This window comes from Emys orbicularis, chromosome 8 (genome assembly GCF_028017835.1).
Source record: "Emys orbicularis isolate rEmyOrb1 chromosome 8, rEmyOrb1.hap1, whole genome shotgun sequence".
Taxonomy (NCBI): Eukaryota; Metazoa; Chordata; order Testudines; family Emydidae; genus Emys; species Emys orbicularis.
In genome coordinates this window covers 75,711,970-75,733,142 of record NC_088690.1, presented here as the reverse complement: position 1 = coordinate 75,733,142, position 21,173 = coordinate 75,711,970, and the positions used below count along the sequence as shown (strand labels likewise).

At 44.7% G+C, this 21,173-nt stretch overlaps 1 protein-coding gene across 2 annotated transcripts in view; it reads left to right on the top strand.

Moving 5' to 3' along the window:
• LOC135882779 (protocadherin alpha-C2-like) overlaps positions 1-21,173 on the top strand; it is a 185,729-nt gene that overhangs the window by 76,591 nt on the left and 87,965 nt on the right. The window contains exon 1 of one of the 2 annotated variants that reach the window (XM_065409801.1): positions 8,091-10,604. The exons of the other annotated variant lie outside the window; for it this stretch is intronic. Within the exon in view, the coding sequence (XP_065265873.1) occupies positions 8,091-10,604 (2,514 nt within the window). Of the gene's footprint in view, positions 1-8,090; positions 10,605-21,173 lie in introns of those variants that run through there. 2 annotated transcript variants of the gene reach the window in all.

Sequence of the window (21,173 nt, the reverse complement as noted above, 5' to 3'; positions counted from 1 at the left end):
AAGATTTGGGCCCAATATGTTATCATTGGATGGTTTTGTCTTAGGGTCAGATTCTGATATTCTGCTCATGTTGAATAATACATTTAGTTGAAGTCAGTGGAACCACTAATAGTATAAGATGATGTTCATTGTGAGTAAGGGTATTAGAATCTGGTTCTTAATGGGGTCTACTTTTAAAAATTGCAAAACGTTAACTCAATGGATACTGAAATGCCTTTTAAAAACCTTTGCCTTTTACTGGAAAAATCCATGTTACTAGAGATCCTTCCTCAATGGGAGTTTCTCCTGAATAAGGACTGCAGGACTGGCTCTGCGTTACTAAGTGTATCATCTCATAGAGATAACTAAAGTTATCATGACCATCACAAAATTTTATTTTGATTTAAATCTACCCAGGGGACATTTAATCAGAACACACTCAGTTTCACTATCTCAGTTAAAAGCAGAAGTGTAGTCAGTACACAATTGTGTAAATCTAATATTTTAAGAAAGGAGGTACTATGCTATATTTATGTACACATTACTGTAGACAGTGCTGCAGTGTGGGATTAATCTGTAAAATGGGAATAACAATATTTATGTGTATTGTGAGTCTTAAATCTAATGGTCAGAATTTGGATGTCATTGGTAATCAGAATTTCTGAAAATTAGGGGACAGATGTTCAGAAGAACTTAGCACCCAAACTTGCATTGATCAATGGGAAGGAAAAATTATTAAATGCATGCAAAAATGGCACACAGTATTTTATTTATGTGTCACTCATAGACTCACATTTTATTTCAAAATCTGTCATATCCTGCCAAACTTTTGGTGTCTTTGGTCCTAAATCTATTGAATTACATCATGATCATAGTAATTCATCTAGTAATGTTCTTTATATGGTCTTGTTAATGCCTCATATGTTATTGATAAAATAACTTCAAATTTCAAAAATTAAAAATGGTTAATATTATTTTTCACTTCTAACATGCCTTTTATTGGAGGAGCTCAAAATACTGTGATAAATTTTTTCAAATGGAATCATAGAAATGTAGGACTGGAAGATACCTCGTTAAGTCATTTAGTCAAGTTGCCTGCACAGAGTCAGGACTAAGTATTATCTAGACGATCCCTAACAGGTGTTTTTCTAACCTGTTCTTAAAAACCTCCAGTGACGGAGATTCCACAACCCACCTAGTTAATTTGTTCCAGTACTTAACTACCCTTACAGTTAGGAAGTTTTTCTTAATGTCTGACCTAAATCTCCCTGACAGCAGGGATGCTGGAGCAATTTGTATAGTGGGGGTGCCGAGAGCTGTTGAGCTAAATTGTAACCCCTATATATGATGGAAACTGCCTCAAGCCAGGGGGTGCTGCAGCACCCCTAGTTCCAGCACCTATGCCTGACAGTAATTTAAGCCCATTACTTCTTGTCCTGTCCTCAGTGGCTAAAGAGAACAATTTGTCACCCTTTTCTTTATAACAACCATTTCTGTACTTGAAGACTGTTATCATGTCCCCCCTCAGTCTTTTTCTTCTCCAATTTTTTCCATCTTTCCTTGTAGGTCATGTTTTCTAGATCGTTTGTCATTTTTGTTGCTCTCCTTTGGACTTTCTTCAATTTGTCCACATCTTTCCTGAAGTGTGGTGCTCAGAACTGGACACAATACTCCAGCTGAGGCCTTATCAGTGCTGAGTAGAGTGGAATAATTACTTCTTGTGTCCTGCTTACAACACTTCTGCTCATACATCCCAGAATGATGTTCACTTTTTTTTTTACAACAGGATTACATTGTTGACCCATATTTAGTTTGTGATCCACTATAGCCCCCTGTCTTTTTCTGCAGTACTGCTTCCAAGGCAGTCATTTCCCATTTTGCATATGTGCAATTGATTTGTCCTTCTTAAGTGTAGTACACTGCATTTTCCCCTATTGAATTTACTCCTGTTTAATTCAGACCATTTCTCCAGTTTGTCAAGATCATTTTGAATTCTAATCCTGTCCTCCAAAGCACTTGCAACCCCTCCTAGCTTGGTATCATTTGCAAACTTTATAAGTGTACTGTCTATGCCATTATCCAAATCATTTTTGAAGATATTCAATAGAACCAGACCCAGGACAGATCCCTGCAGGACCCCACTCAATATGCCCGTCCAGCTCGATTGTTAACCATTGATAACTACTCTCTGAGAATGGTTTTCCAGACAGTTGTGCATCCACCTTCTAGTAGATTCATCTAGGCTTTATTTCTCTGGTTTGTTTATGAGATCATGTGAGACAGTATCAAAAGCCTTAATAAAGTTGAGATATATGACACCTTCTGCTTCTCCCCATCCACAAGGCTTGTTACTCTGTCAAAGAAGCATATTAGCTTGGTTTGACTTGACTTGTTCTTGACAAATCCATGTTGACTGTTGCTTATTACCTTATTATCTTCTAGGTGGATACAAATTGATCATTTGATTATTTGCTCCATTATCTTTCCAGGTACCAAAGTTAAGATGACTGGTCTATAATTCCCTGGGTTGTCCTTATTCCCCCTTTTATAGATAGGTATTATATTTGTGCTTTTCTAGTCCTCAGGTATCTCTCCAGTCCTCCAATGAGTTCTCAAAGATAATTGCTAATGACTCAGAGATCTCTTCAGTCAGTTCCTTAAGCATTCTAGGATGTGTTTCATCAGGCCCTGCCAATCTGAAGACATGTAACTTGTCTAAGTAATTCTTAACTTGTTCTTTTTCTATTTTACCCTCAGATCCTGCCCCATTTACACTTTTGTTCTCTATGTTAGTTGTCTGATCCTTGCTAACTTTTGTGGTGAAAACTGAAACAAAAAAGAAAAGAACATAAGAATGGCCAGAGTTGGTCAGACTAACGATCCATCTAGCTCAATATCCTGTCTTCCGGCAGTGGCCAATGCCAAGTGCTTCAAAGGGAATGACTAGAACAGGTAATCAACATTTTCTGTTATTGTCTTTCCCTCCTCATTTAGTAATGGGCCTATCCTGTCCCTGGTCTTCCTCTAGCTTCCCATATATTTGTAAAATGCTTTCTTGTTACCATTTATATTCCTAGCTAGTTTAATCTTGCTCTTTGCCTTGGCCTTTCTAATTTTGTCCCTACATGCTTGTGTTTTTTATATATATATTCATCCTTTGTAATTTGACCTACTTTCCACTTCTTGTATGACTCTTTTTGAGTTTCAGGTCACTGAAGATCTCCTGGTTAAGCCAAGGGGGCCTCTTACCATACGTCCTATCTTTCCAATGCATTGGTTTAGTTTGCTCTAGTACCCTTAATAATATCTCTTTTAAAAATGCCAACTCTTTGGAACCCATTTTTCCCTTAGACTTGCTTCCTACGGGATCTTACCTACCAATTCTCTGAGTTTGCTAAAGTCTGCCTTCTTGAAATCCATTGTCTTTGTTCTGTTGTTTTCCCTCTTACTATTCCTTAGAATCATGAACTCTATCATTTCATGGTCACTTTCACCCAAGGTGCCTTCCACCTTCAAATTCTCAACTAGTTCCTCCCTGTTTGTCAGAATCAAATCCAGAATAGCTTCTCCCCTAGTTACTTTCTCCACCTTCTGTCTCCAATGCATTTCAATAACTTGTTGGATAATCTGTGCCCTGCTAAATTATTTCCCCAACAAATGTCTGGGTATTTGAAGTCCCCCATCATCACCAAGTCCTGTATTTTGGTTTATTTTGTTAGTTGTTTAAAAAAGTCTCATCCACTTCTTCCTGGTTAGGTGGTCTTTAGTAGACTCTGCCATGACATCCCCCTTGTATTTTACCCCTTTTATCTTTACCCAAAGACTTTCAACAGGTCTGCTTCCCACTAGTCTCAACCTCAGTGCAAGTGTATACGTCTTTGATATACAAGGCAACAACTCCTCCCTTTTCCCCCTGCCTGTACTTCCTGAACAAGCTGTACCCTTCTATACCAATATTCCAGTCATATGAATTATTCCAACAAGTTTCTAGAATGCCAGTTATATAATATTTGTGATTATTCACTAGTATTTCTAGTTCTTCCTGTTTATTCCACATACTTCTTGCATTAATATGCAGACATCTAAGATGTTTATTAGATTCCCCCTAATATAGTCCCTCTTGTCTCTCTTTTGTCCATGCTGCAATTTCCCATGTTCCCCCCGGATTCTGACCCTTCACCCAGGTATCCATTTTTTGGACTTACCTGTGGGTTTTTTCTCCTGCTCCCATCAAACCTAGTTTAAAGCCTGCCTCACTAGGTTAGCCAGTCTCTATCCAAAGATACTCCTCCCCTTGACAGGTGGACCCCATCTTTGCTCAACAGTCCTTCTTAGAACAAGATTTGATAGTCAAGGAAGCTGAAGCCCTCCTGGTGACACCATCCATGCAGTCATGTATTTACTTTCAGGATATGTCTGTCTCTACCTGGATACCTACCCTCGACCAGAAGGATCCTTCACCCTCACCCCCAGAGTCCTGTAGTCACTTCTGATATGCTCAGGCCATACCTCACAGTTTCATTAGTGCCCACCTGGATGAGCAGCATGGTGTAGTAGTCAGAGGGCTGGATAATCCTCCGCAATCTTTCTGTAGTATCTTGGCTATGGGCCCCTGACAGGCAGCACACCCACCCCAGGATGCAAGGTCAGGCCTGCAGATGGATGCCTCTGTCCCCCTTAGAAGGGAATCGCCGGCCACCACCACCCTTCATTTCCTCTTGTGAGTGGTGGCCACAATCCTCCCAGCCTTGGCTATGGCTTCCCCTCCTCCTCCCTTTGAGGAGATTCCTCGTCCCTTTTTTCCAGAGCAGCATGTTGTCTTTTTTTTTATCTCTGTGGATGAGTAGGTTGCAAAATCCATACTTAGGTAACCCCCCGCCCTCTCCCCCCCGCAAAAAAAACTGGAGCCAGATTTCAAAAGAGCTTTGCTCCCATTTGGGCACATATCTGAAGGGGCCAGATTTTCAAACATGCTGACCACACAGAAGCTCCCACTGGCCTTCCTGGTCTGAATAGGCCTACATTTGTCTAACTTTCAAAAATAAGCATGTTTGGGTGCCTCCCAGCAGTGACTACTGAAGTCAATGGAATCTGTTGGTTGCTCAGCATGTTTGAAAATGAGACCACTTATTTAAGTCCCTATATTTGGATGTAGGAACCTAACTTAGATGCCCATTAAAAAAAAAAAATCTTGACCCTAATGATGATCTGTGTTGCTGCTTCTCTCTGTTAGCAATGTTTTTGTGTGTCTTGTACACATTGATCAAAATATAGCCATTGCACCATCGCCTGTGATTTTGTCAGTTCTGATAAACTATGTGAACTTGGGTCTTGCTGGTACTTGAATATGAGTCTAAAAGGAGTAGTGGAAAACAAATGCAACTACTATTTCTTCTCCTGAACCTCTCCCTACAGTTCTAGTTGCACTCGCCTCACTGTTTGCCTGTATATTATTATGTAAAATAAACTGAAGCCCATGTTAAATAATCTCATAGTTCATGGGTGTAACTTGCAAAATTCAACCAGTGGAGCTAGTGGCAGGGTAGGGCTGTTACAGCAGTGGTTGAGGGGATCAAGGAAGGAGAGACATCAGTGAGAGGAAATAATCCCTAAAAGAGTGGGGAGGGTAATGCAGCAAGAATGAATTAAAGGGGGGCAGAGAAGACGGTCTTCAAGAAGGAAGGCAACATAACTGTAGAAGTACACTGATAGAACCAGCTGTAAGCAAAAAAACACTGGGGGAGGGGAGTGCGTGCTTTTCAGAGTGTGCTGATTTAACACTCATGAGCTGATGCATTCTAGCTTTGCAGCAGCAGCAGTAGGACTAGAAGTCTAGGCAACTCAGCAGTGAGACTGGCTAGGAAGGCAGTTCATTCCCTGTTTTCCCTTCTAGCACCTAGAACGAGGAGAGGGAAAGAGGCCAGCCAACCATTCTGTATCCCTTTCCTATGACAAGCTGCTGCCTTGCTTTTGTTTGGGGCTCCACAGATTGCCCTGGCGGTGGCCTTGTGGGTAGAAAGACAGGTAGGGATTCATGTTGATAAATGTGGGAAGGCTTCTTCCCCATCCCCTATATCCAGGGCCAATGGGGGTGGGGGAGGGGGAGGGGGCAGGAGGGCCATTTGGCCTGGGCCTCAAACTCAAACGGGGACTCAGATTTAGACATTTGTTATTTTTTTGGCATTTGATAAGTTTTGCAACTTGTTTTTATGCACATCCCTATAGAACCAAAATGTGACACACTCTCTCAGCTTAGAGTTGCAAATTTAAGCAAATAAGAGATGTGATTTGGTAAAAGACATATTTTTTTGTTAACTATTATAAATTTTGTCATATTAAAGAGTTTAAAATGTTCATAAATATTAATAAAAATATATCAGTTCTGATGGCACAAGCTTAGACCATGATGAATGTGTCCTCTCAGATCAGCTGGTTGGTGGTGGATCAAGTACTGTTGAAAGGGGCCCCAAAAACTGGAAGTGGCCTGGGCCTCTCTGGATCTCTGAGAGGGCCTGCCTATATTATAGGGGATAGGCGTTAGAGATTAGACCAAAGAGCCTCTGCAGTGGCAGGAGACAATCACAGGTAGAAGAGCTATCTTTCCGTTTGTCTAGACATAAAACGTATGTAAACACACACATGGACGTCACACTCACTCTTTCTCCTAATTTGAGTCCGTTTGTCTAGACATAAAACGTATGTAAACATACACATGGACGTCACACTCTCTCTTTCTCCTAATTTGAGTGTGGGCGGGAAGGCAGGGCTGCTAGGAAGTGAAGGGGTCCCTAACTGTCTCCGGAGGGGGGCGGGGAGGTATCTCTGTGAAGGGGGGTGGCTATGGGGGTAGTTGGCTCTGAACTCCCAGGGGCTGAGGAGTGGCTGGGGCGGGGGTGCGGTCCCGGTGTGTGTTGGGGGATTGGTGCTGCGGTTGGCTCTGGTGAAGAGCTCCCTGGGGACGGGGCTCTCCCCTGTGTGGGATATGCGCTCTGGCTGTTGGGGCAATCTTGCCCTCCACGCAGGGCCGGCTCCAGGCACCAGGCAACCAAGCTGGTGCTTGGGGCGGCACCTGGAGGGGGGCGGCGCGGCGCTCGGGCCGCTGGGGAGAGCGGGGCCACAGCCGGGCACGCCGCCCTCCCCCCGGCGCTCTGGCCCCGGCTGCCGGGGGGAGAGCGGCGAGCCCCTCCCGGGGCTCGCAGCCCTGCGCTCTGGCCCCCGGGGGGAGAGCCGAGCCCCAGCCGGGGCTCGCCGCCCTGCCCCCGGCGCTCTGGCCGCCGGGGGGGGAGAGAGAGCCGAGCCCCCGCCGGGGCTCGCCGCCCTCCTCCCAGGGCTCCGGCCGCCCTCCCCTCCGGCGCCCTCCCCCTGGCCGGGAGAGTGGAGAGCGCCCTCCCCTCCGGCACCCTCGCCCCGGGGCTCCAGCCGCCCTCCCCCCGGCGGGAGAGCGGCGCGCCGCCCTCCCCCCGCGCCCTGCCCCCGGCCGCCCCGGGGGAGAGCGGAGCCCCCGCCGGGGCTCGCCACCCTCGCCCCGGGGCTCCAGCCGCCCCCCCGCTCCGCCCCCCCCCCGCGGGGGGGGGCCGCCGGAGGCTTTTTTGCCTGGGGCGACAAAAAAGCCAGAGCCGGCCCTGCCTCCACGGGGTGGCCGGCGGGCCGCGCAGCCCCCTCCCGTGCCGTCTGGCTGCTGCTCTTGGCTGCCTGCCTCGGTGTCGCTGTTCCCTGCCCAGGTGCTGAATTGGAGCCAGCCGGAGCTCAGCGCCCCTCCCCCGCACACTCCCCGCAGCAGCTAGAGAAGGAGGAAGTGGAGCAGCGAGTCCCCCGAGCTGCTGGAGGAGGAGAGGCCGGATTCTCAGCCGCAGGGCCGGGTAGCAGCAGAGCCGGGGAGCATGGATTTTCTGTGGAAGCGGCCGGCTCAGGAGCCGGCAGCGGTGGGGGCTGCAGGGGCGGCGGCAGCGCTGGGCGCAGCTGGCGGCGCCTGTTAGCCGGGTGCATGAACCCGCTGCTGGGTGTGGGAGGCGGCGGCGGCGGCGGCTGAGGGATGTGAGGCCCGGCAGGGCTGCGAGCGCGTCGGGTGAAAGCTGCGCTCGGCTCTCCCACCCCTCCCTCCGCCCTCGGCCATGGTGCCGTCTTCTCCCCGCAGCTGCTGCGGGGCGGCGGCGCTCCGGATCCCGGCTCTCCTGCTCCTCCTGTGCCTGTGCCCGGCGGGCGGGCAGCTCCGCTACTCGGTGCAAGAGGAGCTGGAGCGCGGCGCCTTCGTGGGGAACGTGGCGACCGACCTGGGCGTGGATCCGCAGCGGCTGTCGGCCCGGGGCGCACGGCTGACCTCGGGCAGCGGGCGGCAGTACCTGGAGCTGGATCTGGGCCGCGGGGCGCTGCTGGTGAAGGAGCGCATGGACCGGGAGGCGCTGTGCGAGCTTAGCACCTCCTGCTTTCTCAGCCTGGAGCTGGTGATCGAGCAGCCCATCGAGGTGCACAACGTGGAAGTGGAGGTGCTGGACATCAACGACAACGCGCCCCGCTTCCCGCGGCAGGACTACCGGCTGGAGGTCAGCGAGTCCGCTGTGCCCGGTGCCCGCTTCCACATCGAGAGCGCGCAGGACCCCGACGTGGGCACCAACTCGGTGCAGAGCTACCGGCTCAGCCCCAACCAGCACTTCGCCCTGGACCTCAAAGGCTTCCAGCGCGGCAGCAAACTCCTGGAGCTGGTGCTGCAGCAGCCCCTGGACCGGGAGCAAAGCGCCCTGCAGCAGCTGGTGCTCACCGCTGTGGATGGGGGCAGCCCCGCCAGGTCTGGCACGGCCCAGATCTCCATACGGGTCATGGACACAAACGACAACTCGCCCGTCTTCGACCGATCCACCTACACTGTGAAACTGCTGGAGAATGCGGCCCCGGGCACGCTGGTGGTGAAGCTGAATGCCTCGGACCCGGACGAGGGCTCCAACGGGGAGGTGCTGTACTCCTTCAGCGGCTACACCCCCCAGAAGGTGCGGCAGCTCTTCAGCATCGACCCAGTCTCCGGCGAGGTGAGGGTCAATGGCACACTGGACTACGAGGAGGCCTCCTCCTATGAGGTTTATGTGCAGGCCACCGACCGGGGTCCTGTGTCCATGGCCGGGCACTGCAAGGTGCTGGTCAACATCGTGGACGCCAACGACAATGCCCCCGAAGTGGTGCTGACCTCCCTGTACAGCCCGGTGCCAGAGAACGCCCGGCCCGAGACCGTGGTGGCTTTAATGAGTGTAACCGACCAGGACTCCGGGCCGAACAAGCAGGTCAGTCTGAGTATCCCTCCCAACATCCCCTTCAAACTCAACTCCTTCAAAAACTCCTACACGCTGGTCACGCAGGGCGACCTGGACCGCGAAAGGGCTTCCTCCTACAACATCACGGTCACGGCTACGGACGCCGGGACCCCTCCCCTCTCTTCCCACAAAGTGATACAAGTGGACATCTCCGATGTCAACGACAACCCTCCGCGGTTCGAAGAGCCCGTGTATTCCGTTTACATCCCTGAGAACAACGCGCTTGGGGTTTCGCTGTGCACTGTCAAAGCCATCGATCCCGATGACAACGAAAATGCCTATGTGTCCTATTCTCTCCTGAAAGGGGAAATTCAAGGGCTACCTGTCACATCCTACGTCTCCATTAAATCCGACAATGGTAACATATATGCGGCCAACTCCTTTGACTACGAGAAGTTAAGGGAGTTTCAGGTTGTTGTTCAGGCCCAGGATGCTGGGACCCCAGCACTTAGCAGCACTGTCACTGTCCACGTGTATGTGGTGGATCAGAATGACCATGCGCCTCGGATTCTGTACCCTACCTCAACCAACGCCTCTGCAGCCTTGGAGATGATCCCTCGCTCCGCACAAGCAGGTTATTTGGTTACCAAAGTAATAGCCATTGATGCAGACTCTGGACAAAATGCGTGGTTGTTCTACCATCTGGCTCAAGCCTCAGACCCAGATCTCTTCAGAGTGGAGCTACACAGCGGGGAGATTCGGACTACTCGCAAACTGGGGGATGACAGTGTTACTACTTTCAACCTGTCAGTTGTTGTGAGAGACAATGGAGAGCCATCCCTGTCCTCAGCAGTAGCCATAACCATCGCTGTTGTGGATAGAGTTTCCAAAATCATCCCTGACACAAGGAGGCATATCAAAAGTACTAGAAATTACTCAGAGATAACACTGTATCTCATTATTGCGCTGAGCTCAGTTTCATTCATATTTGTTTTGACAATCATTGTCCTAACGGTTATCAAGTGCTACAGATACAGTGTGTATGGTGACTCCTGTTGTGGAGGTTTCTGTGGGGTCAGAGAAAGGTATCCTGCTGAAATGTACAAGCAGGCTAACAACAACATTGACGCTAGGATACCACATGGTTTAAAAGTACAGCCACATTTTATTGAAGTGCGGGGGAATGGGTCTCTCACTAAGACCTACTGCTATAAGGCATGTCTGACTGCAGGATCAGGAAGTGACACTTTCATGTTTTACAATACTGGTGGCCCAACGGGAACTGGTCCTCATGCAGTGACGGCTGAGAGACATCTGACAGGGCAGAGTGGGCAAAGTGCACAAAACCTGATCATACTTAAAAATGACTCCATTACGCCTAATGAGGTGAGAATGAATTGATACATGACCAGAACCATGTTCTGAACCTAACAATGTGTCCTTATCTGAAGGTTAAAAGTGGAATGTCTAGATTCAGTTTATTCCCTATTGTGGTTGCTGAATTCTAATCTATGAAACACATTTGGTTTCTAGGTAAATACTGGGGCTTTCCGGGTTCATTTGGTAAGTTAGTGGCTCAGTGTGTGAGCACATTGTTTGAGACTCACTTCATTTCTGTTGTAGATGGTATAGAAAAGGTTTCCTTCTCCCCATCCTCCTTCCCTTTTCTTTACAGATATACCCACTCCAACAAACTACTGAGGAATGACACATGTAATATTAAAATGTTAATGTTAGAATGCTGCAGAAGAAATGAGATGATACTGAGCATCAATATGACACTTTACAGTGATTAAAATATTTGACAATTTATTGCTTCTGTGCCCAGACAAAATTACCATGGCCAGGTCACTAATAAGATAGATTTTGCTTAGTATATGTGCTTTAGTTGTCTGAGAACATGTTATCTATACTTTGATGTTTGCACTGCATGAGGCTGCCTTTTTCTCTTCTCCTGTCTGGCAATACAGTGACACATTTCTAGGCTGTTGACCCAGTTTACCAGTGATGATGTTGCAGTGCAACAACCTGTAACCTGCTGGTTTGCTATTGAAAACTGTTTAATACCTATGGTTTGACCAGCAGTATATTAACCTCTGCAATGTTTTCCCACAGTGATGAATTAGTGACTGCTTTCTATTAGCACATAGCCAGCGTGGACCTAGTGTACAGTTTGTAGTGTTCTATACCGTTCCCATGTTATGGATTTTGGAAATGAACAGAGCAACACTTTACTATGAGTGAAAAGATAGTGATTTCACTGCTGGACAGATTGTGTTTTAATTCGGATGTATAAGGAAAATATTGCATCTACTCTACATTACTTGTGCAGTGGTAATATGGCAGGCACATGGCTTGTACATTAATATGAAGAATGTATGCAAGCATAGGGAAAGATTGTATCCTTGTGCTTGAATGGAATGTTGCTTTGCTTTTTTGTATCTACACAGAAATATTAATCAAATCTTTATGCTTATTTGCCCCTCTCAAATCAGCCAGAATGTTTTTCTTTTGAAAACAAGAACATGTTTTATCAAGACATGTTTTCTTGTTCTCCTTATTAAGAAATGAGCATCTTGTCTCACTGATTTTAAAAGATATAAAGTGCAGGATTTAATAACAAGGTTTCTCTTAAAATAATGCTGATACCAAATAATGTTCCTCCATTTACAATTGATGTAGCTATTTTACTCTTTCCCAGTCATTCAATAGTATGATTTTGATGACTATGTGATTTTCACAATCTAAGTTCATAATGGCTGTCAAATATATAGTGTAGTGGGGCAAATGAACCATTAGTTATCTGATTTTTAATATGTATTATAAATATTTTTATTAGAAATATCTAGAATCTGTTGATCATAAGGTGACATGCTAGACACGGTGCAGAAAAGGGAAGAATCAAAGGATTCCAAATATTCCTTAGATCAGAGCTTCTGTGCAAACAGATGGATGATAATTGAAAATGACTTCAGTTTAGATGTAGAAACAGCAGAAATTTGTTTAATAGATTCCCATCATGTCTTTAGGGGATAGGTCCTATTGCATGTAGTGAATTAGCAATTTCTGAGGAACTGTGCAGGTCAAGCAAAGACAGCTTACTAATCCCAGTGTTGGTATACAATAGCAGAGAGACACAATACAAATTTATTAACTCCTGTTTTTAATGTTGGAATGAAACAATATCTACCACATATTCAGTTGTGTGAAGAACCAGAATCCAGATGTGCAAGCAATTACTTAATAGTTTTGCAAGACTTAAATAGAGAAGAAATTCTGTTAGATACTATTTGCCACAAGTTGAGTGAAATTTCCTAAGGCCTTGCATTACAAAAATTGCCTATAGTGCTGTAATGCAGTGAAACTGTGTCATTGTCAGATGCACATGAGACAATGGAGCCATATAACTGAATTCACAGGGTATTAATTCTTAGCAGATTATCTCTTTCAAATTCACATATTTTGCCCCATTACTCAGTCTCCACATACACATGTTAAAAGCAAATCCATTGATTAACAATGTCAAGGTATGCTGGTTTTAATGGACATTGTTAGTCTTATTAGACCTGCCAGACACCATATTTTGCTTGTTTTTATAGTAATAGTGAATTTGTATGATTCTTGAAAGGCCCATCCCATCATCTGTAAAGCGTACTAGCAGGGATCACTGCATCTTGTGGCATCTTACAACGTTGATATATACGTAACTGTTACCACTGGACAGTCTCTAAAGAAATATTTTTTTCTAATAAGACTTGGGGACAGATGTTACCATCAATTAACTATAATATGATAAGAAGCTGCACCAGTTACTCAGGCTTTCTGTGGAATTTACCACAAGTGACAATATTTCTTGGGTTTCACATGTATTAAAATGTTGTATACATTAATTCTGCAGTGGGATAAAAAAATTGTGTGTGTGTGTGTGGGTGTCACAGGTTCTTTTTATATTTAAAATTAGAGACAGATTCTTCTTTCACTTACTCTGAGGCAAATCAGGAGTAACTTCATTGTCATCAGTGGACTTACATTGATGTAACTGGCCTATTAAGTTTAGAGATTTCTTTGCATCAGCTGAAACTCTGTGGCTTCCTATATGGTTTTTCTGTACTGTTCTACTAATGTGTTAGTTGTGGTTTGGTAAATGATAATGTCTCTTTTCTTCAAGACAGCTCATGCTTCTGCTAATGTTCAGCTCACTGTCTCCTAGGCCCTTTTGCAGGCCTATATGGTTATTTCAAATGGAATCTCAATCTCAATCAAGTTTGTTTTGTAAAAATCAAACATATTAGCACTTGCATGAGTAGTCTTTAAACTAGCAGGCAGTGGAGTGATTGTTGGCAGCGCTGGAGACAAGGATCAAGATACTTGGTTTAATGAATGTCTGGTGCTATATCGTCACTACTGGATAACCAGGGCAGTCAGCAAAGGATAATTACATACGGACAAAATTAGTTTGTGCAAATATTTTGGTTTCATTGTTGGAACTCTGTGAAGTTACAGCCAGCATGTATGGCTGTCTACTGGGATGGACTGTGAGTGTGTGGAGGGGAGTGATTCTATTCTACCATTGGGCCCCTGGTATTGCTGCCTGTCTGTCATTTTCAGAAATTACTTATCCTCACCGTTCTGAAACTTTAATAATGTATTCTAGTGTCCATTTCTCTCACACATCCATTGAATTGCTGAGTGACACTTGGTAATATCTGTTCCCTGCTGTCTTTTTATCTTTGCCATCTTGTTCATGCCCTCTGTGTAGCTAAACCTGTTTGTTATATCTTGGATACCATGGCAGCCTTTTCACTTCAATGCAGGGATGAACAATCAGACTGGCATCTGGTCTAACTCAGTATTCTTAGCAAAAATGCACTGTGGCACATTATTAATTATCGGCTGGCATACTGAATCCTTGATGGAAAAATATACAATCAGTTCTGGGCACTGGCCTCCCTCTGATGCCATTTTGTGCACTCATAGGATGATCAATAAAATGTAGGTTCCTTTGATGTTAATAAATAAAGCATTGTGTAACTTTTGAAGGAAAAATTGAAGCTGCACATTAGTAATGATAAACCCCAGTGGTTCATTCATTTTGTGGTTGTTTGTACACACTGAAGTACTACTCCCTCTCCCCCACCACCCCCAATTGGCTGCTTCAAAGACAGAGTGCTATTCATTTGAAGTAAATCAAACAAAAATGTGTTACACACATCTTGGTATTTCTTTAGATTCAAGTGTGCTTTGAAGTGTCTAAATCTAGCAAACACATAGCATTGTCCAAAGCAATCTTCCCAAGAGATTTCTCACAAGGGCTTTAAAGGTATTAATGTTGGAATATCTTACAATCTCAGTTCAAGGACTTAAGCCTTTAAGAAATTCTCTGGGCTCTCTGACATTGGAAAGGTTAAATAGAAATGTTTGTTCTTTTGGTTAGAAGCAGCACCAGTTCCTTTTCTGCTATGCAGGGTCAGTGCTCTGTGCTCCAGGGAAGTCAAACTGTTAGGCTGAGGGTAACTGCTGTGCTGGCAGAAACTTGCATCTAGCATTAAGCAGACAAAGCAGTTTTTCACTGTACCAGAACTCATTAAATATATTTTAAAGAAGCATTGACCTGTTAATTTAATTTTCGTTTCCTTAGGGTTAGGAATGCAAATGCTCACTGTTAGGGGGAAATATTCTATACTAAATTTTGTTTTGTTAGCTTTTCATTCTAGTTTCCTGAATGATAAACAAATGCTAGACTATAAATAGTTTATTCTCTATGGTGAATTTAGTGTGAGCATTTTTATATAATCAATCTCAGATTTTACAGTAGGAAATCTGAAATAGCTCCATGAATCCCACAACTGTCAACATATTCTCAGTAGAAAGGAAACTGAGCTGTAAGTGGTCTAGGATTTTAAAAGGCCTTTTATTTATTGCTTCAAAGTGGATATATTTGATACGAAGATGGTATGTTATTCTACTGAGTATTTGTGTGAATATAGGAGTAGAGTGGGATGTGTTTAGCACTCTCATAATTTCCTAACTGTTTGTAAATCTTTGATCCACACAAACAGGGCTAGAGCCAACACCTATTGTAGTTACTGGAGGGGGGGCTTTTATTGATTTCAGTGAACACTGAATCAGGCCCAGAGTACATATGAATCTCATAATTCAAGCAACAGATACTTGAGATGACAACATATCAGAACTAAGTAAAATGAATTTTCATTAACATTTGTTTGTAATTCAGCTAAAATGTTTGTGAAATTGGATCAACATTATGCTATTTTAAAACATTGTCATGAAATTTTGCATAAACATGTTTTGTTTTTAGGATGACTGCAAACAATTGGTAGCATGTATTCACATTCATTATCTGAATTTCAACTTGGGTTGGTTGGTTATACCTGGACACATTAATCCCTTTGTATAGCTTCTGGTTCCCTGAATGGCTGGACATACCCCATGTGCTCAGTAGGGTTAGGAGTCATAAGATACTATGGTGAGACACTCAGATACTGTGGTGACGTCCACCATTAAAAACACCTGGATAGATTTTGATTCAGTTTTTCAGAAGGAGTCATTGCATTTTATGTGCTTTCTCCGAGCCAAACAGGAAAAGTTGATGATGGCAGAAACAGGGAGTGGCTTTGGGCTGCTTCCTACTACTGCATGTGTGATGAAAGCTTCCCATCACACCCTTCTTTTTGAAGACCACTGAGGAGTAGAAAGGATTGTCAGTGGCACTGCCTTGTGGCCTCACAAAGACACTGGATAGGAGTGCAGTCTAAGCTCATATCTAAGATGGCAGAATGGGGTAGCGGGCCACAAATCATTCCTTGTAATGAAATAATATCAAGTAGGGTGACTGTCACCACATAGTCTCCCTCCACTCAACAGGGCCTGTGACAAGCCCTGCAAAAGATACCAGTTGTCAATTGCCAATAATTTTTTGTGAACTGTCCACTGGGGAATGTACTAAGACCACCAAACTAATTTCACATTGGCCACGAAGCAGCACTGAGATGCTCACAACTGTCACTATCTATACAGCAGAGGCAGATTTGAATTTGTGATCTATAAATGAAAAGATCCATATCACATTACCAAACTCTGATCCATTTGACCTTGCTAGGGCTTGAAAGTGGTACTAGTCTGTCATAGGGCCTGTGTGGTGGAGGGGGATTGTGTTTGGGACAGTCCAAACATCCAAACTTTGAAGCATCTGATTTTACCCATCACTATATTTATATTTAGCTTTGTTACCATGATGCTGGTTTTCAGTCTGCTTGTACATCTAGTTTGGCTGTGTTAAGGCTGGATTTGATTTGTTTTTAACATTCAGTTCCTTTTGTAGTGATATACAGAACATAAGAATTCATAAAGCTGTGGGTACATTGTGGAATGCAGATAGGAAATAGGCTGGCTTATCTGTTTCTACACTTGAACAACTAACATTAATCATTATGACATATGCCTCAAACTCATTTCCCATGCCCTGGCTGCCCAAAATTCTGCTTTGAAGTCATATGCCTCCTCAACTGGCTTTTCTGTTGGGACCAAAGACAAAGAGTACTTATGGAGGCAGGACTGATAGTAGGACCAGAGGAGAAGCCTATTACTGCTAATGCCACAAAGAAGGTGTTGGCACTGATTTCTTTTACTCCCACTAGCATTGCCAGTTACAGGATATTGGCTTATGATGGCATAAAAGCATGATGAACCCCTGTCTCCTGCAGATCACTGACAGCTCCCAGTCATCCAATGTTCAAACCCAGTCCTTCAGTGTCCAGAAAACCAAGCGAGAGCAGCCCCAAAGACATAGAAGACTGTTCGTTCTCATATGAGTCACTGTTTGCTCCCATGCGGTATAAAAAAGGTTATAAAAACTAAGGGCTAGATTCTGCCACCCATACCCATGGTGAGTCAGACCTGTGAAGGTTCTTAAAAAAGTAAGGAAATTCCCAGAAATAAATTAATTAAAACAACAGCTTTATAGTTAAAAAACTCAACAACTCATATATATTTCACAGTCAGAACTTTTGCATTTAAGGTTCCAGTACCAGCTTAACATGTGCCCCCATATCCATCCCCACTCTCCTATGTAGGCCAAAGACAATTCCCCTTTCTGCCATTTAAATACAGCCGGTAGAGCCCTACTGTTCCCTACTCTGATATGTTACCGAACCCTGTGAAATGCCAAACAACTACTGCATCTGACCAGAAACCTGGCCCTTCGCTATTCCTTCTCACTAAAGGCAGAGATTACATTTTGCATTTTAATATCCATACAAGGGCTAAATACAACATCTTCTCCATTCCACTGTAGGTTGGAGACCTTATGATACACACCAGATTATCTATGTGGATGTGTATACTATATATATCTACAGTGTCCCAGTACACTCTGGCAGTTTGGGTCATTTACCATGCACCCCAAATATATGGCAGATCAACCGCTAGTCTGTTCAACCAACACAGTGAAAAAATAGATGTTTTATGGCAGTTGCAAACTCTTCCAGCAAGAATATCTGGTGGGGCAATAACCCTTTTGAATGCCTGACCTCATGGTTGTAATTTATATTATAAATCAAAGGTGTCAAACACCTGGCCAGTGGCTCAGATGCAGCCTACTTGATGAATTTATCCTGCCTCCATGACAGATTCATAATCTGCAGAATGAAAGCTTTCATGTAAATAAAGTAAGTTTCTAGCCCTTATTGTTGAGAAGGAAACCATCCAAGTGTTGTGAACCAATGTAGCAGTATGATAGACAGTCTCTCCTTTTTTGCCTTTATTTCCTTCTCTGCTTCTTTGAGAATTTCCCAGTTTTCAGCCATGACTATAACTTAATATGTTTTTTGGCCAGGACTATAGGAGGAATTCTATTCCTCATGCTGCTTCTCTCTCTTTTTGATCAGACACTCTAAGGACCAGAGATTCTGGGGGCAAAAGACATATCTGGCTTCAAGACTAAGCTTGATAAGTTTATGGAGGGGATGGTATGATGGGATAGCCTAATTTTGGCAATTAATTGGTCTTTTATATTAGCGGTAAATATGCCCAATGGCTTGCGATGGGATGTTAGATGGGGTGGGATCTGAGTTACTACAGAGAATTCTTTCCTGGGTGTCTGGCTGGTGAGTCTTGCCCACATGCTCAGGGTTTAGCTGATCGCCATATTTGGGGTCGGGAAGGAATTTTCCTCCAGGGCAGATTGGCAGAGGCCCTGGGGTTTTTTTGCCTTCCTCTGCAGCGTGGGTCACGGGTCACTTGCTGGAAGATTCTCTGCACCTTGAAGTCTTTAAACCATGATTTGAGGACTTCAATGGCTCAGACATAGGTTTGATACAGGAGTGGGTGGGTGAGATTCTGTGGCCTGCGTTGTGCAGGAGGTCAGACTAGATGATCATAATGGTCCCTTCTGACCTTAAAGTCTATGATTCTTTGACTCACTCCATTTAAGGTGACCCGATGAGAGACATGAAGTATCGGGACATGGGGGGGGGGGCGGGAAGGGAGGCACCGGTGGAGCAAAAAAAAAAAAAAGAGCCGCTGGATCATAGGGGGCTGCCCCGCACCAGCTCACCTTCGCCTCTCCTGAGCGGCCTGCCGCGGCCTGCTTCTCCCCCCTCCCTCCCAGCACTTGCGCAGCCATACAGCTGATTCGCGCAAGCCTGGGAGGGAGGGGGGTGGAGGAGGAATGCAGCATGCTTGGGGAAGAGGCGGGGCCAGGGCGGGGATTTGGGGAGGGATCCAATGAGGCAGGGAGGGGGCGGAGTCGGGGCCGGGGCTGAGTTGGGGGCAGGGGGGGACACGAGCCCCCTCCGCCTGTGCGCCAGAGTGCAAAATATCAGGGCAATTTGTGTCCCGACCGAACATCGGGCGGGACGCGGAACAAACAAGTAAATATCGGGACAGTCCAATCAGGATGTCTGGTCACCCTAACTCCATTCCTGGTGCAGAAAAAGTGGAAATTGACTCTGTCTTCTGAGCTGAGAATTCCCTTGGTGTATGGGAGTCCACAACAGAAGAAAAGTCAGGATAGCTAGCTCCTGTATCTGTCCACCTGCAGTCTTGGTGTAGGAGGCATGTCAGGATGGGGAAAAGGTGTGATAAGAGCGGGTTGTTTTCTGATAGTCCTTAGTAGTTGGATGGTTCCTGGAGGACCACTACCAGCTGGCCAAGTTTAGAACAGTCCTAATTTTTTTCTTTAAAGTCGAGTGGGGCTAGGGCCAGGGCCAGATCAGAAACAGTCACAGAAGCTTGGAGCCATAATTGTCTTTTTCACAACTAAGCCCAGCAGAAACTGGGCACTGAGAATCTGGGTTTAAATGTGAAAGTAGTTACTAGCAAAGATGTTTAATATTTTGTTGCACTGGGTGGAATTTCTCTTTTGTGTATATCAAGACGTGAAGAATGCTACAACGCACAGTACCAAATAGCTCCTCAAACTCAGATAGTGATGGGGGCCTTATAAATATTGAGATAGCCAGATAGAAAGATGGCGCATATCATTATTGCTATATCTTTATTTGTGTAAAACTTATTGAACTAGAGAAGAGCATACTGTGAATCCCAAGGGCAAAGACAAAACTGGCTTTAAATAATTTAGGGTATTCAACACATTTTTAAAAGTAATGGGGCCAAATTCACTTCTGGTCTACCTCCAATGACTTCAGTAGAATTACACCATTACTATCATGTATTATTTGTGTATTTGCCGCTGTACAAGCAGGGCCAGCTCCAGGCACCAGCGGAGGAAACACCTGCCTGGGGCGGCACATGCTTCAGGGGCGGCATTCCGTCCATTCTTGGGGCTGCACAGTCCGGGCGCCTTTTTTTTTTTTTTGCGTCGGCAGTTCGGGCAGCTTTTTTTTTTTTTTGCTTGGGGCGGCAAAAATGGTAGAGCAGGCCTTGTGTACAAGACACATCAAGTATGCACATAATCCATTATGTCTATACTCTAACATTTTCAAACTTGGATGCCTAACGTTAGACACCTACATGCACAATTAGCCACCTAAGAAGTGTCACAATAATTAGATGTGCTGAGCACCTGCAGCTACAATTGAAATCAATGCTCAGCACCTCTGAAAATTAAGTCGCTTAGCTGCTTAAATATTTAGGTGCCTGATTTAGGCACCCTCATTTGAAAATGTTGCCTATAATTTTAAATTATTATGAATGTTGCTATTGTATGCAGTGCACAGCAAGAAACGTGGCGTTAACATTTTCTGGAGCAACTTGTAATCAATCAGGAATTTCTCAGGAAACCCTTACATAGCAAGTCATGCTGTAGCAGGTCAGCGTGTGCTGAGATGTACTGGTTGAAGGGTATTGCTCTCTATTTTTTCCTCCCTGTTTTTATGCCTTTTTATCAATGTAGGAAATGTAGCAGCTCTTGGTCTTATGAAAGAACATGTCTGCCTTCAGTAAAAACCTGCTGCAGTCTGTGAGTCTGATACAATCTAGTGCAGTCCTCTGCAGTCCACTAACCCCAGCAGAAAACTCACAGCAAGCAAACTGGCCCCAATGTATTCTTCACAGGGGGGCTGCATTTTGTATGTGTACAGGTGGATACATTCCAGGGTAAGAGCATAAGTGGCCTAGTTTTATCAGGGAAACCAGCAAAGTATTTCTTTTCTTTTCCAGCAATAATCGTCTCCTCCTATGGCCAAGATATTTCTGAACACGGGCAAAATAACAGCCCCTCAATTTACAAAAATAACCTCCTTCTCCACTTTAACCCTCACAATCCAAAGTCTTGGTATATAAACATTTAACTCCATATTCAGTGACCTAAGTGCACTCATACAAAAGTGTCTTCAGATTTACTGGGAGATTTGGCAGCTCTGAATGCATAAAAAATGTAAATAGCTCTATGGAGCCATTTGACAATAGATGTGAAAATGTTTAGAAACTCTGGAGAAGAGCCTGTATTCAGCTGCATAGATTTTTAAATGTTTT